This window comes from Halichoeres trimaculatus, unplaced genomic scaffold (genome assembly GCF_033239565.1).
Source record: "Halichoeres trimaculatus isolate MK-OKI-2021-1 unplaced genomic scaffold, fHalTri1.1 fHalTri1_scaffold_12, whole genome shotgun sequence".
In the NCBI taxonomy this organism is placed as follows: domain Eukaryota; kingdom Metazoa; phylum Chordata; class Actinopteri; order Labriformes; family Labridae; genus Halichoeres; species Halichoeres trimaculatus.
In genome coordinates this window covers 24,647,045-24,660,593 of record NW_027437190.1, presented here as the reverse complement: position 1 = coordinate 24,660,593, position 13,549 = coordinate 24,647,045, and the positions used below count along the sequence as shown (strand labels likewise).

Genomic DNA, 13,549 nt, shown 5'->3' with positions numbered 1-13,549 from the left:
TTGTGTTTTCTTGGTTCTTTATTCATTCAACACTGGTCGTCACACATCAGTGCACATACAGTGAGCAGCATGATGGGCATGTGATGCATAACACAAGAGACACTCTACGTTACCTGACTAACAAACACACAGGCAGCATTTTGTGATTGTCGGTTTTAGTTTGACAAGTCGCTTAACATCCATTTCTCAGTGAAGCACAACAAACAAGGAATACAGAAGGGCACTTTGAGTGGTTCAGTATTACCTTCAGGATAATTCAGTGCATGTATTGAAATGAAAGACACACATGTTCGGTGCATTTAGAGATTTAGAGGCTGGGTTCCCTGCCTTAAGAATTCAGCTGTATCATGTATAAAAACTTGGCACCGGCAGCGGTTAATCTGAAGTTGAAAGCAAAGCATATTACAAATAATTGTCTTTTGCCTCTGTTTTTAAGACTTATTACAGAGGGTGCTTCTGTTCAGATCAAGGGAGTTGACTAAGAAAAGAAAGATGTGTCTAATAAAAGACACATTTTATTCTCTCCTTTCCTAATCAACCTCCTCGGCCTGAACAAAAAAGCACCCAACTCATCTGTAACCCCCCTTTATTTTAGGTTTTAAGAAATCAGTGGTTAACTCAGCTTTGAAAGGAGGGTAACCAACTTTCTACAACCCTAAAAAACACCTGAGTCTTTCTTTAGTTGGCGGCGGTCTCCTTGACCTTCTCCACAATGCCCTCAAACTGCTCACGGAGCTTGGAGGTGTAGGGAGAGAGCAGATCAGTCAGCTCATCGATCTTGCCCTCCAGGGAGGTGCGCAGCTCCTGGGCCGTGGACTCCAGCTGAGTCCTGATGCTCTCAGCCTGGGTCTCCAGCTGCTGGCCCAAACCCTCTGCCTGGGACTTCAGGATGGCGGAAATGTCACTCAGCTTCTTTGTGGCGGTGTCAGTGGCCTGATGAACCATGGGCTCAACATTTTCCCTCACGGAGTCAAGGTTCTGGGAGGTGCGGGACTGGATCTCACCAAGGTAGGTGGTCACAGTGCTGGAAAGATTAAGAAAACAGACATTTGAGTCTTGCACCGAGATAACCAATAGACTGAGTCTGCCCCATTTTCACCTGACATACTTGCGGATCTCCTCAGTATCCTTGTTCAGGCGTTTCTTCAGCTTGTTGGTGTAGGTGCCGATGCGTCCACGAACATCATCAGCGTTCTGCTCCACCATCGACTTGAGTTCACCCAGGTACTCAGTGCTGCGCTCCTTGGCATCCACCATGTCCTTCTGGAGTTTGTTGGCCAGGAGCTGCAGATCCTGAGTCAGCTGGCCTGTGGAGGCCTCAGTGTAGGGGGCCAGTTTGGTCTGGATGTCTGCTCTGTAGGTTTCCAGCTCTGCCATAGTGTCAGTAATCAGAGTACTGGAAGCAGTGAAGAAAAAAAACAATGATTTCTGTAAATATGGGTTCACAAGTGCCAGGTTTGGGTAAGTTACTCTGGACTTAAACACCATTCTTCACCCTGTGACCCAGTTATGCATATCAATACTCACTCAAGCTCCCTTGAGAGTTGAGAGGCCTTGAGGTCCTGAACGACTCCATCAGCTCTCTGGTTCATGTTGGAAATGTACAGCCAAAAACGGTCCACGCTTTCCTCCCATCTTGGGACCACCTCTGCCTGCCGCACGACGCGTGCATTGCAGCCTGAGAAATACACAGTTAAAAATTTTGATTAATAACCTGATCCCAAAGCAAACGCAGAAATCCACTTTTGGTATTATGTCATAGTTTGCACCTACCGGTGATGACAGCAAGAGCAAGGATCAGAGCTACAGCCTTCATGATTGCTGGACAGATTGAAACACCTGAGTAAAAGAGAGGGAAGCAGTTAAAAGAAGAAAACACGATTAATTATTTGTGCTGTAATACATAGTAACCTCTATGAGTATACCAGATGCCTCGCAGCTTTAGACACACACATTTCAAAAAGAAACTAACAAATAACAAAAGGTGTAAAAACAAGCCAGCATGCTGTCTGCCTTTATGTCTCACTCACCTGAGGGGTTGAGCTTCCTCCGTACCCTCTGCACGGTTGCTGAGGGTTTTTATACACTCCCAGGAGACCGTTGTTCCTGCGCGTGGCACGGAGAGAGGAGGTGGGGTCATTGCTCGCGCGCGCTGACGTTCACGCGCTTGGGCTGATCTTGGTCTCCAGGAATTCCCGTTTTCCTCCACGCAACATGAACAACACGACGTCCGAAGTTCTCACAGGTTTGCCTTGTTGTGTGTGGTAGATTAAGCAACCAGGCTGTCACAAGAATAACGAGGTAAAAGTTTAATTCTCAAAGTCCTGAAGAAAACAAGACTGGTTTCAGAGATAAAAGCTGACACATTGGAAAACCATGAATGTGTCACTGCCTTATGATAGTAGAGTTTAGTTAATGCAGGGCAACTGTTCACATTTTGAGTCTTCAAGGATGTGAATGGTGCCAAGGATGGTCCACCTCATGTTACTGGCGAATTTGCACGAGGTGAAGCTTCAACACCCCTTACATTTAAATAGACTGGGAAAGTCTCATTTTTTCAAAAACACGTTGTTTTTTTGCTTAGACTTAGTTACATTTCACAAAACCATGTGCTAGGCTTTAAAAGCTGAGGCCAAACAGATGGAAGTGTTGTATTTTGCATTATAACAAAGAAACCTCATCTGAGTGATACATCCTTCAGGCATTCAAATGCAAAACACCTTTTCATTCTTTAATTTCCAGCTGAAAGGTGTCAGTGCAGACCATCAACACCTCAGCTATCCACACCTTACAATTCAACAACTTTCCTCCAGACACACAACCCCCAACACATCAAGCATCTCTGTAAAGCATTTCCATCCTTTTGATTTAAACGGTAATTGATGGATGGGGACTTGTCTCTAAACAGGCCATATACACCCAAATGCAGTCCCTATGTACTGTACTCATTGTGCTACAAATGACCAAAAAGGCTATAAGTGTCTAAAGAACAAACTAAGTGTAAACACAATACAAGAGCCATGTGTTAGGTTTGAAGGCACACAGTTGCATCGGGCTTATTTGTCAAAATATAAACTATGTCTGTTAGAATAGAAGCACTGTATTATCTAAAGACATGTTTTAGAAGCAAAGAAGTGAAATCACAAAATATCTGGCAACATTTGCAGAATAAACAAAAGCGACTGGTTTTACTTGCTGGTTGTATGTGCCACATTTTTTAAAGCCTTGGAGGGCCACAGATTAAATACATTGTGGAACATATTAATAGAAATAACAATATTTCATTCAGTCGCACATTTTTTTCATTTAAAATCTTTATTGCGAGTGCTGACATTTTTGTGATCGTATCATCTACTCCTAGTTAGCACCAATTCTATCTCCATTGCAAGTAGAGAGAAGTATTGAGGAAACACAAACTTAAAAGAAAAAGAGTTCATCTGATTTTTCACAGGGTTTTCACTGTTACATTTCCAAGGTTTCATAATTAGCCCAAAAAAGAGACCATTGCATTCAAAATGAAAGTTTAGTGTTATGTTAAGCAACTATTATCTTAGGGGTATAATAAAACTGATAAGCCTGGGTGCAACCTGGAAGCTACTTACATCACATCCAGCTGTATATTTAGCCTCTTAAGATTAAGCTGTTTTTTTTTCTTCATGTTACAAGGAAAGCTGTGAAAATTGTTGCACTTGCAGGAAATCAAACATGTTGTACACAAACTCTGTCCATGTGAAACACATTATTCAAATAAAGGTTGTCAAATTCAAACGGTTGGTGAGTGTTAAGGTAGATTGATGATGTGATCCTGTCACTATAGGTGGCATGATATTGGAAGCCAGTTTATCCAGTGTTTGATTATAAAAGAAGAGAAAACAATGTATTATAATGGCTGAAAACGGATTCAATACTCGTGACTTATCCTTCATAAAGTTCAACTCTGACCCCTCACTGCCCATGTGGAATGACCTTTGCCCCTGTGGGACTTGGACCCTCTGTTGTCAATTTCTCAGTATTGTTATTTTTCATAGCTTTACACAGGAACAAAGTTTGAGCAGGTATTAGTATGAGAACATGATAACACAAATATGTGATAACCTTAAGGGCTCATCTGTGTGAGGAGTGGTATCTCCGCAATCTTAAGACAAGTGTTTTATTTCACTGGTTTCAGTGGTAATCAGTCAACACTGAAAAGAATCAGGCAACTCTGGGTGTTCAGTTGTCACGAAATAAAAACCTTTGACCCTGCTCTTTCAGAGTAAGAGATAAACACAAACAAATTAAGATAAGATTTAATCCCATCAGTTGGTGTAAAACATTGCCATGCAATCAACCTTGATGTCATGCTAAGTTTTGTGTTGACTTTCAAAAGCGTAATTCTAACATGAAGTACTCCTCTTGTGTTTCTGTTTAGCAGAAGTGACACTGTGACACAAAAAGGTAGCAGGCCAGAGCACACGAGCCAAAGTTCAATGCCCTGGTTTACAATGTGGAACCACCAGGATGAAGAAAGCAGAGGGAGAAGTGAAACGGGCACAAAGAAGAAGTAGCATGAGGTAATACAGTAAAACACCTGACATTTAAATTTAAGCTGCTTTGTTTTTAGCTCCTCAACGACAGAGACATGCTCCGTCTTTTCTGCAGTCAGGGTGTTTGTGCAGGCATCTATGTGAACAGAAGTAACCCCAATCCCATGACAATGATGACTAATTGTGTTTTTGGTTAGGTCTGGGTGATCTCATCCCCTCAAACAGGAAAACATGTATTTAGTCGACTCAGTGAGGGTACCGTAGTTAATGACTGTGGGTGAAAAGTTGTTGAACTGGATGGTTAAGGTCATAGTGAAGTGTTATATCCCCCAATCATCTGTTTCTGAGTCAGAGTGTCATCAGCAGAGGAAGTAATGTGCTGAGGGATGGAAATGCTAAGAGGCCTGTTGCACTTAAGAGCACCATGTCTCTGCTAATCATAGGTTTGATGCATGAAGAACTTCTTAATGTAGTTCACTTCCTACAAGAAAATACTTGATGGATTCTTTTAAAATCAACTACATTAAACAGTCTTTTAAATCAGTGTGACATTTTAGAAAATGTGCTTGTTTCCCTCGATTACATCTTCTGACAGCTGATAAGACGGGGGGGTTGTCCAGGGTCAAAACAAAAGTGATTATGGCAACCTCTGTTATGTAACTCCTCAAATGCATGAAAAAATGCCTCCCTGGGTGATATTGCCCCCAGAGTTACACATATTTGACACAAGTTATTCTCGGTTACAAACACGGTCATGAGTTTTTGGGCTTAGACACACACTGTGAGGTGCAAACAGGCTTAGTGTCGATGTAAATTTGTCAAATTTTAGCACAGCCCCTGTAAAGATTCATTACTCATTGCTTCCTGGTTGAAAAAAATGCAAAAAGTATACAAAATGGCATGAAGTTTTACGTGTTTCTCCTCAGTAACAGTAGAATTCCTAGTAATGTTTTGTTTTTGCTTTGTACAGTCCTTAACCAACTAGTCAATTGTGGAAAGGCTACAGTTACTTTATTTACCCTTCATAAATTAACTTTACTTTATCAGAGATTGATGTTTTCAGGACTTTATTATTAAGTATTTTCAACAGCTCTAGTTCAGAAGTTCTAACAAGAAAAGAGAAAAAAGTAAGCAATTTATGTCTAGTGTAGTGGTGATTATGGCACAAAATACTTTTTCTGTTTAAGAAATCTTCACAAATCTTAGCTGTGTGAGTGCCTAGAGGGTTAACAGTGAGTATAGTCTCTGACAGCTGGGGGCAGAACTGAGGAATGTTGTTTGCCACCAGGTAAGACAGCGTGGGAGCGAGCTGGCAGCGGGGATACAGGCACAAAACGAAGAAAAAAAAAGAAAAGAAAAACAATGTGGAAGCAGGATGTTATTTTGTACTTTGGGATTTGCAGAGACAAACCTGGACATGCCCTGTGCAAGATCTCACTGAGGGCGGGATGGGTGAGATGGGGTGAGATGGGGGGGGGGGGGCTTGCAACCGCAAATAGAACAAAGAAAAGGGCTTTTTACCCCTAAGTTTTGTTCATAGCTTACCTCCTTTCTCAGAGCATAGTGATCCCTTGGTGTTGGGAAATCGATGGCAATATTTTGCCCATTTCTTGACTTGACTTGAATGTGAAAGGAAGTGACTCTGCATGATCACCTGATAACACCTACAAAAGATTCTTGTTGCAGTCTTTATGCTGGCATTTGTTCATGCCTGTGTTTGTGATGTAAATGACTTTTTTTGTGAGGAGAACGGGAGAATGTTATCTAGTTCATGTTCTGTTAGGGGTATTCAGTTTGGCCTCTCTGAGCTTGGTTGGGGGGGGGGGCTTCTTGTTTTGCAGTGGATCAATCAGATAAGTTTTCGGCATCTCCTCTTGCTGATTCAAGATGCTGCACTCTCATCCTGACAGAGCTGAAAAATCGATCCCTTAAATGAAGATAAGCTAAGGACCATCTTCTAATCATATTTCACTCTGTTCAACACAGTTTTGCTCCTTAAGTTAACACAGGGAGCTTGTTCAATTATTTGACTGTTTGGCTTTGGAAGAGAAAATTTGGCAAATTTTTAATGGACAACCCAAATTCTCGGCTCTGCTGCTCACCATGCCTTGACTGTAAAAACAAAAAAAGGACATCATCTTGCTTGGCTCCAGGTGAGGTTGCCACAAAAACTGTGCCCCCTAGTGACTGGCTGCAGTATAGGTAAAAAAAAATAAAAAATCACAATGGCGGTGCATGTAATGGGGGTATTTTGGCTTCAAAGCCACACTGTCCATTCTATATTGAGTCTCTGGTTACCATTTAAAGGGCAATAAACAGGCTCTTTAGTGGTACATAAAATGTTGCCAAGAAGTATTGTTACAACAAAGAAATAATCTACCAAACACAATTTGCCCCACTCTATGTGTTTTGTTTATATTGCTCAAAATGGCTCCACACTGTTTCTACAATTAAGAAGAAGAGTCTGCCTAAATTCACCCTAAATTTTGTGAATGACAAAACAGATTTAATGTTTGTTTTATACTTTATTTACATCATAAAGGAAGACAATTCACTGGGTGTTCACAAACTATCACTCATTATAGTTTACAGCTTTGGTTACATCACAGGACTTTTGCAACTTTCTTCACAGATGGGCTGATGTGGTCATATTTTTAACAATGCATTTATGTCTTGGGATGAGAGAATACTTTTTCTTCAATTAAGTTTGCTTCTGTCCTGTTAACCTACTCTGTTTTGACAAAGGAATGGTGCAGGGCATATAGTCGAGCTTGGATGTCTTGGAAGATGGGATCTAGTCTTTCCATTAGTTCAGTGATGTAGGGGGAGACCGCATCTTGCACCACCTGGCTCTCTTGAATCAGCTCACCCAAAGCGCCCTCCATCACCGGGGCTGCACTTTCAACCATGGGCTCCAAATGGTTTGTAACAATATACTGACTCACATGTGATGCCAGGTTGTAACTTGCTTCAGCAGATGTTCTTATTATTGCCTTCGCTGTAGGTGGAAGGTTGTGTGTGACTGTGTCAACAAACTTGCCAGCAGCATGAGTTACTTTTTCAAGAGGTTTCCTAAAAAAAAAGTAAAACATTGTTTCAAAAGCACAACCTTTTCTCTCCCTGAGGATGAATGTTTTCACTTATCTTATAAAATTAAATCATACATTATTTTTAATTCTCTGCAAGACTTACACTACAGCATTTCCAAACTTAGTTCTCCTTAAGTTTTGGTAGGTTTTGTCAGCTGCAATGGCACTTTTAACGATAAAATCTGACAAAACACCAACCATCACTTCCAGCTTTGACCTTGGGCTATCAGCATACAAGGGGTTGGCATCACAGTCTGTTGAGTAAAAACAGATTTCAACATCAAACCGATAAAGTTGACATTTACTTTACAGCACAGCTTCCAGGTTATTTCTTCACCAAACCAATTAAAAAATGAGTCCCTTGATATAATTATTTAATGTTTTTGTCTTACTCACCAGCAAAAACTGCAAGGACAAGCACAACAAGGACCTTCATCGTTCTAATCTAGTCTCTCTACACAAGTCTGCTCAGTAGGGCTTGTGTTCAGGTGGCGAGATTCTGCTGCTTATAAAACTGAGCTGTCAGTGAAGAGCCCAAAGTCCAGGTGCCAGTCCCTCACTGTCACCTCAACTCACCCTGCTCTTCAAACTCACATCTTGTGCCAAACAGTGCCCATGCAAGGGACACAGTTAAAGTCACATCAAAGTAATACCGTATTTATAAACCTATCTTTAGGCCATCATCCAGAGCTGGAACTGTTTCCTGTGCACCAAATGTTTGAAGTGGACATCACTGTTTAAATTTTATGTTTCTGATATGGCCTCTCTCTGCAACAAATAGACACTTCAGATTGAACTCCCTGCAAATTGGGAAATTAAGACAGGCTCTAGGTTTGATTGTGAGAGTGAGCTGAGGTTCAACCCACAAGTACTACCAGCATTTTATGACTGGCAAAGATCTTAAAGTCTGTTTTTAAAAAAGACAAAGAAAGCATTAGTAAGTTTGCTGGTGCTTTATTCATATTAAAAAGAAAGATAATTCTGTTGGTGTTAACAAACCATAACTCAGTGCAAAGTGCTTTCAGCTTTTCATTCTTTGAATACATCTGAGGACTTTTGCAGCTTTCTTCACAGATGAGCTGATGTGGTCAGATTCTTAACAATAGTTTTGTGTCTTGGGATCAGTGAATATTTTTTCTTCAAGGAAGTTTGTATCTGTCCTGATAACCTAGTCTGTTTTGACAAAGTACGTTTTCAGCTTATGTAGGCGAGCTTGGATGTCCTGGAAAATGGGATCCAGTCTTTCCATCAGTTCAGTGATGTAGGGGGAGACTGCATCTTGCACTTGAAGCAGATTACCCATAGCTTTCTCCATCACAGAGGCTGCATCCTCAGCCATGGGCTCCAGGTGGTTTTGAGCCATGTGCTTCAGCACATGTGATCCCATTTGGTAACTTGCGTCAGCAGATGTTCCTATTATTGCCTTTGTTGTTGGGGGGAGGCTGTGCATGACTTTATAAAGAAACATTCCAGCACCAAATGCAGCCTCTTCTAGAGGTTCCCTAAAGAAAGTAAAACATTGTCCATTAAAAGCATGATTTAGATCATACATATTTCAGTCAGACAACTCACATTTGAATTGTTTATTGCAGCAGCAAGTACATGTTACAAGTTTCCCCGTGGCTCCTTCCTCATCACTCCTTGCAGATAAGTTTACATGGAGGCATGTAGGAGTGATGGACAAAACATACTGAACACAACCCCCTTAGAGCCTACAGGAGGAATGCTGAGATGGTAGTGGGGAGAAAGAACATGCACCAATACAATTGCAGGACAGCAGAGGTGTTGACAGAGAGAGAGAGATGAGAGATTTCCAGTTTTAATAGACTGGCAAATTGAGAGGCAGAGGATGTGACTGGAAAAGGGCTGACGAGTGGGACATGTGATATGTGCATTGCAATTCAACTTGAGTTGTCTGCCTGAAGTAGCTCACTGGCTTTACTTCATTTATCAGTTGTCTGTAAGAACTTACATTACAGCATTTCCAAGCCCAGTGCTCCTGAATTCTGTGTAGGCATTGTCAGCTGCCATTCCAAATGACAAAATAAACAGAAACAGGGCCCGATTATTCTCTCCCTGCTTTGGCTTTGGGCTATCACCATTCAAATGGTTGGCATGACAGCCTGTTGGGCAAACATACATTTTGATATTAAACAGGGAAACCAGGTTGGAATTTTCCACACAGCAAGGCTTGCAGGTCATTTTTCACCATCTTTTTAGTCTATAAAAATGATATATCTGCTGTGTGATACTCACCAGTAAAAACTGCAAGGACAAGCACAACAAGGACCTTCATAGTACTCAGCGGGTTTTCCCTTGCAAGTCCAAAAAACAGGGCTTGTGTTCAGGTGGCAAGATTCTGCCTCTTATATAAGGGAGCTGTCAGTGAAGAGCCCAAAGTCCAGGTGCCAGCCCCTCACTGTCACCTCAACTCACCCTGCTCTTCAAACTCACATCTTGTGCCAGTCAGTGCCCATGCAAGGGACACATTTAAAGTCACATCAAAGTAATATTCGACTTATCTTTAGGCCATTATCTAGAGCTGGAACTATTTCAATAAACACCAGAAATTTAAACCAGACATCTTTTCAGTCTTGCCGACAATGTCTGTGTTTTAGCTACTTTGCCGCAACAATTTCTTTTTTTTCATTGGCACTTAACACACACATGCCAAATCAAATTCCTTTACCCATCCCATTGACAATTCATCCATCTCCCCTTCCCCTTAGGTCAAGAGTCTGGGTGTCATCCTTGATACCACACTTTCTTTCACCACCCACATAAACGGCATAACCCATAATATTTACCACCTCCACCTCTCTCCTTGCACCTCACACTGCTGCCACACAGTCTTGACACTTCCAGACTTGACTATTGCAACCCCCCTCTGTTTGGTCTCCCTCAGCAAACTGTCCATAAATTGCAACTGGTACAGAGCTCTGCATCCCTTGTCATCACCGGGTGCAACCTCCATCCATCACTCACATCACACTCCACTGGCTCCCCATCACTCACCATATGCAGTACAAAATACTGTAACTCACTCACAGAGATATCCACAGCCCTACCCCTCCATACCTCTGTGATCTCCTCCATGTCTCCACTCCTGTCCACACACTCAGATCCTGTTCCTCTACCTATCTTGCTGCCCCCTGTGTCCACCTCTCAAACATGAGCAGTAAGGCATTCAGCTGCTCATCTCCACAGCCCTCCCACCCACCCCTTTTGTTGTTAATCAGTGTTGTTAAAGTATTTCAACATACAAAACCCTGTTTTGTACTTATATATTTTATCTTTTGTTCTTCTTTTATATTGTAAGGTGACCTTGAGTTTCCTGAAAGGCGCTATTCAAATGAAATGTATTGTTATTATTTACAAGGAGACACTCAAGTCCGAAGTCTGTGCAACTTGAGAAGCTCTGACGGACCCACAGTTTAGTTGTAATTGTAAGCTGAAGTTCAACCTTTTCATATATCCAGATTTTTTAAAATTACAAAACAGAATCAGAGAGTTTGTTTTGTACTTTATTTACATAAATAGGAAGACAACACATTGGGTGTTCACAAACCATCACTTGGGACATTCCAGCTTTTCATTTTTTGAATACATCAGAGGACTTTTGCAGTTTTTCACAAACATGGGCTGATGTGGTCATATTCTTATCAATGTGTCTTAGTTAGAGACTACCTTTTCTTTTAGGAAGTTTGTATCTGTCCTGTTGACCTACTCAGTTTTGACCAAGGACTTATTCAGTGCATCTAGGCGAGCTTGGATTTCCTGGAACATGGGATCCAGTCTTTCCATAAGTTCAGTGATGTAGGGGGAGACTAAATCTTGCAACATCTGGCTTCTCTGCATCAGCTCACCCAGAGCTTCCTCCATCACAGGGGCAGCACTCTCAGCCATGGGCTCCACATGGTTCTTGACCATGGGCTCCAGATGGTTGTCGACCACGTTCCGAACCACCTTTGATATTAGTTTCCCACTTTTTTCACCCCAAAATTCTATTTTTTCCTCAATTGAATGGGGAATGCTCTTCTGGGCTTTTTCCAAAACCTCTCTTGCATGTACTGCAGCCTCTTCTAGAGAATTCCTAAAGAAGATTAAAACATTTGACATTAAAGACATCATATGGATTATACTTTAAAATCAGCTGTCAGTAAGACTTACATTACAGTATTTCCAAACTCAGTCCTTTTAAAGTGTCTGAAGATTTCATGAGCTGCCTTGTAATTTAACAAAGCGTAGTCCACACAAAAATCAAGCATCACTTGCAGTTTTGGCTTCTGCCTAATGGCAGGGCTGGCATTACAGCCTGTTGGGTAAACACACATTTCAACATTAAACAGATTGACAAGAGTTAAAATTAACTTCACAACAAGGCTTGCAGGCCATTTGTGACCATCTTTTTAAAATGTCTGAAAAAATAATGTAAAATTTCTGTTGTTCTTACCAGTGAACACCACAAGCGCTAGCACAACAAGGACCTTCATCGCTCTAAGCTGGTCTTCCTTTGCAAGTCTGCTCAGCAGGGCTTGTGCTCAGGTGGTGATTCTGCTGCTTATATAGCAGAACTGTCAGTGCAGAGCCCAAAGTCCAGGTGCCAGTGACTCACCATCACCTCAACTCACCCTGCTCTTCAAACTCACATCTTGTGCCAAACAGTGTCCATGCAAGGAACACAGTTAAAGTCACATCAGAGTGATATTAGACTCACTTTTGGCCATCATCCGGAGCTGGAACTATTTCAATGACCAGCGGAATTTCCAAATTGACATCATTGTTTGTTTCTTTGTTTGTGCCTTAGACTCTACTGCAATAGGAGACACTTTGGTGAGAGGTCTGTTCAAATCGAGAAGCTTGGACAGACTCTATGTTTAGTTGTGAGATGTAGCCAACAAAATTTACCATAATTATATGAATGGCAAAAAAGATTTTTAAGTTTGTGTTGAAAAATAAAATTGAAAAAAAGAAAAAAACAGATTTAGAAGTTTGCTATTTATTTTTATATACACAAGTAAAGATAACACAATAAGTGTTCACAAACCATCACTCAAAATCAATTATGTCATTTTTTTATCCTGCCTGTCCTGCAGGATAAAAAAGACCTGCAGAGAATTCTATGCTTGGTCAGCTATTTGGGAACATTTGTTCCAAACTTGTTAGCTAACTCAAGAGCCTGGTAGGAACTGAACATGAAATGCATTCTTACTAAAACTATGGAAGCTGGGGAAGACTCTTACCCTGTTATTCTCAATACAGAGCAATACCGTAGCAGAATGGACATACACCTGTAGAACTTAAGATGAGATGGACACTAAGGACAAAACTACCATCTTCAAAACAACAGATTGAGCAGAAGATGCCAAGCTTTCCACAAAATTAACAGACTGCGTCTTGTGAAAAAATAACTGAGCCACTGAGATCACTTGGACAAGAAGAAATAGATCAAGTGGGAATCGTAAAAGTGACAACACTAAGGTCATATGAGGTGATTACTAAACATAGGAACACTGAGACGCAACAAAAGACACTTGCTGAAAGTACCTCAAAACCATTCTTTCAGAGTCATAGATGATAAGGAAGATGACACAGAGATGCTGAGCCAAAATGACCACACACCTGACACAGCAGTGACAGACAAAAACATGGACAGTGACGTGACACAAAGAGAAGACAAATTGTGAGACCAAAAAGACTGATAAAAGAGATGTGAAACAATACATTTAGATTGATTTTTGATATGGGCTGTTCTATTATCTGTCTGAAATGTGCAAAGTTGTGTTGAGTTGAATATCATCTTTTGTTGAAAAAAGTACAGTGTTGCCACTAGGGGCAATTATGTACAACATTTACTGGACGTAGGTCACCTGAATCAGTGTCAATATAGTTGTTCTGACTACAAACTCTGTGTATGTGCTAGATATTTATACA

General features: G+C 41.1%; 1 protein-coding gene across 2 annotated transcripts; it reads right to left on the bottom strand.

The window, feature by feature from the left end:
* Window positions 1-2,113, bottom strand: apoeb (apolipoprotein Eb). 2 transcript variants are annotated; one of them, XM_074684484.1, is made up of 5 exons: window positions 2,031-2,113; window positions 1,774-1,839; window positions 1,528-1,678; window positions 1,109-1,396; window positions 1-1,024 (listed from the first exon to the last, which is right to left on the bottom strand). In XM_074684484.1, the coding sequence occupies exons 2-5, from the start codon at window positions 1,814-1,816 to the stop codon at window positions 679-681; spliced, it is 828 nt and encodes a 275-aa protein (XP_074540585.1). In that variant the 5' UTR covers window positions 1,817-1,839; window positions 2,031-2,113; the 3' UTR covers window positions 1-678. The 2 variants fall into 2 exon arrangements, with proteins under 2 accessions (XP_074540585.1, XP_074540586.1); XM_074684485.1 differs by having other exon boundaries at window positions 1,774-1,844; window positions 2,035-2,079.
* Between the last annotated feature and the right edge of the window lie 11,436 nt (window positions 2,114-13,549).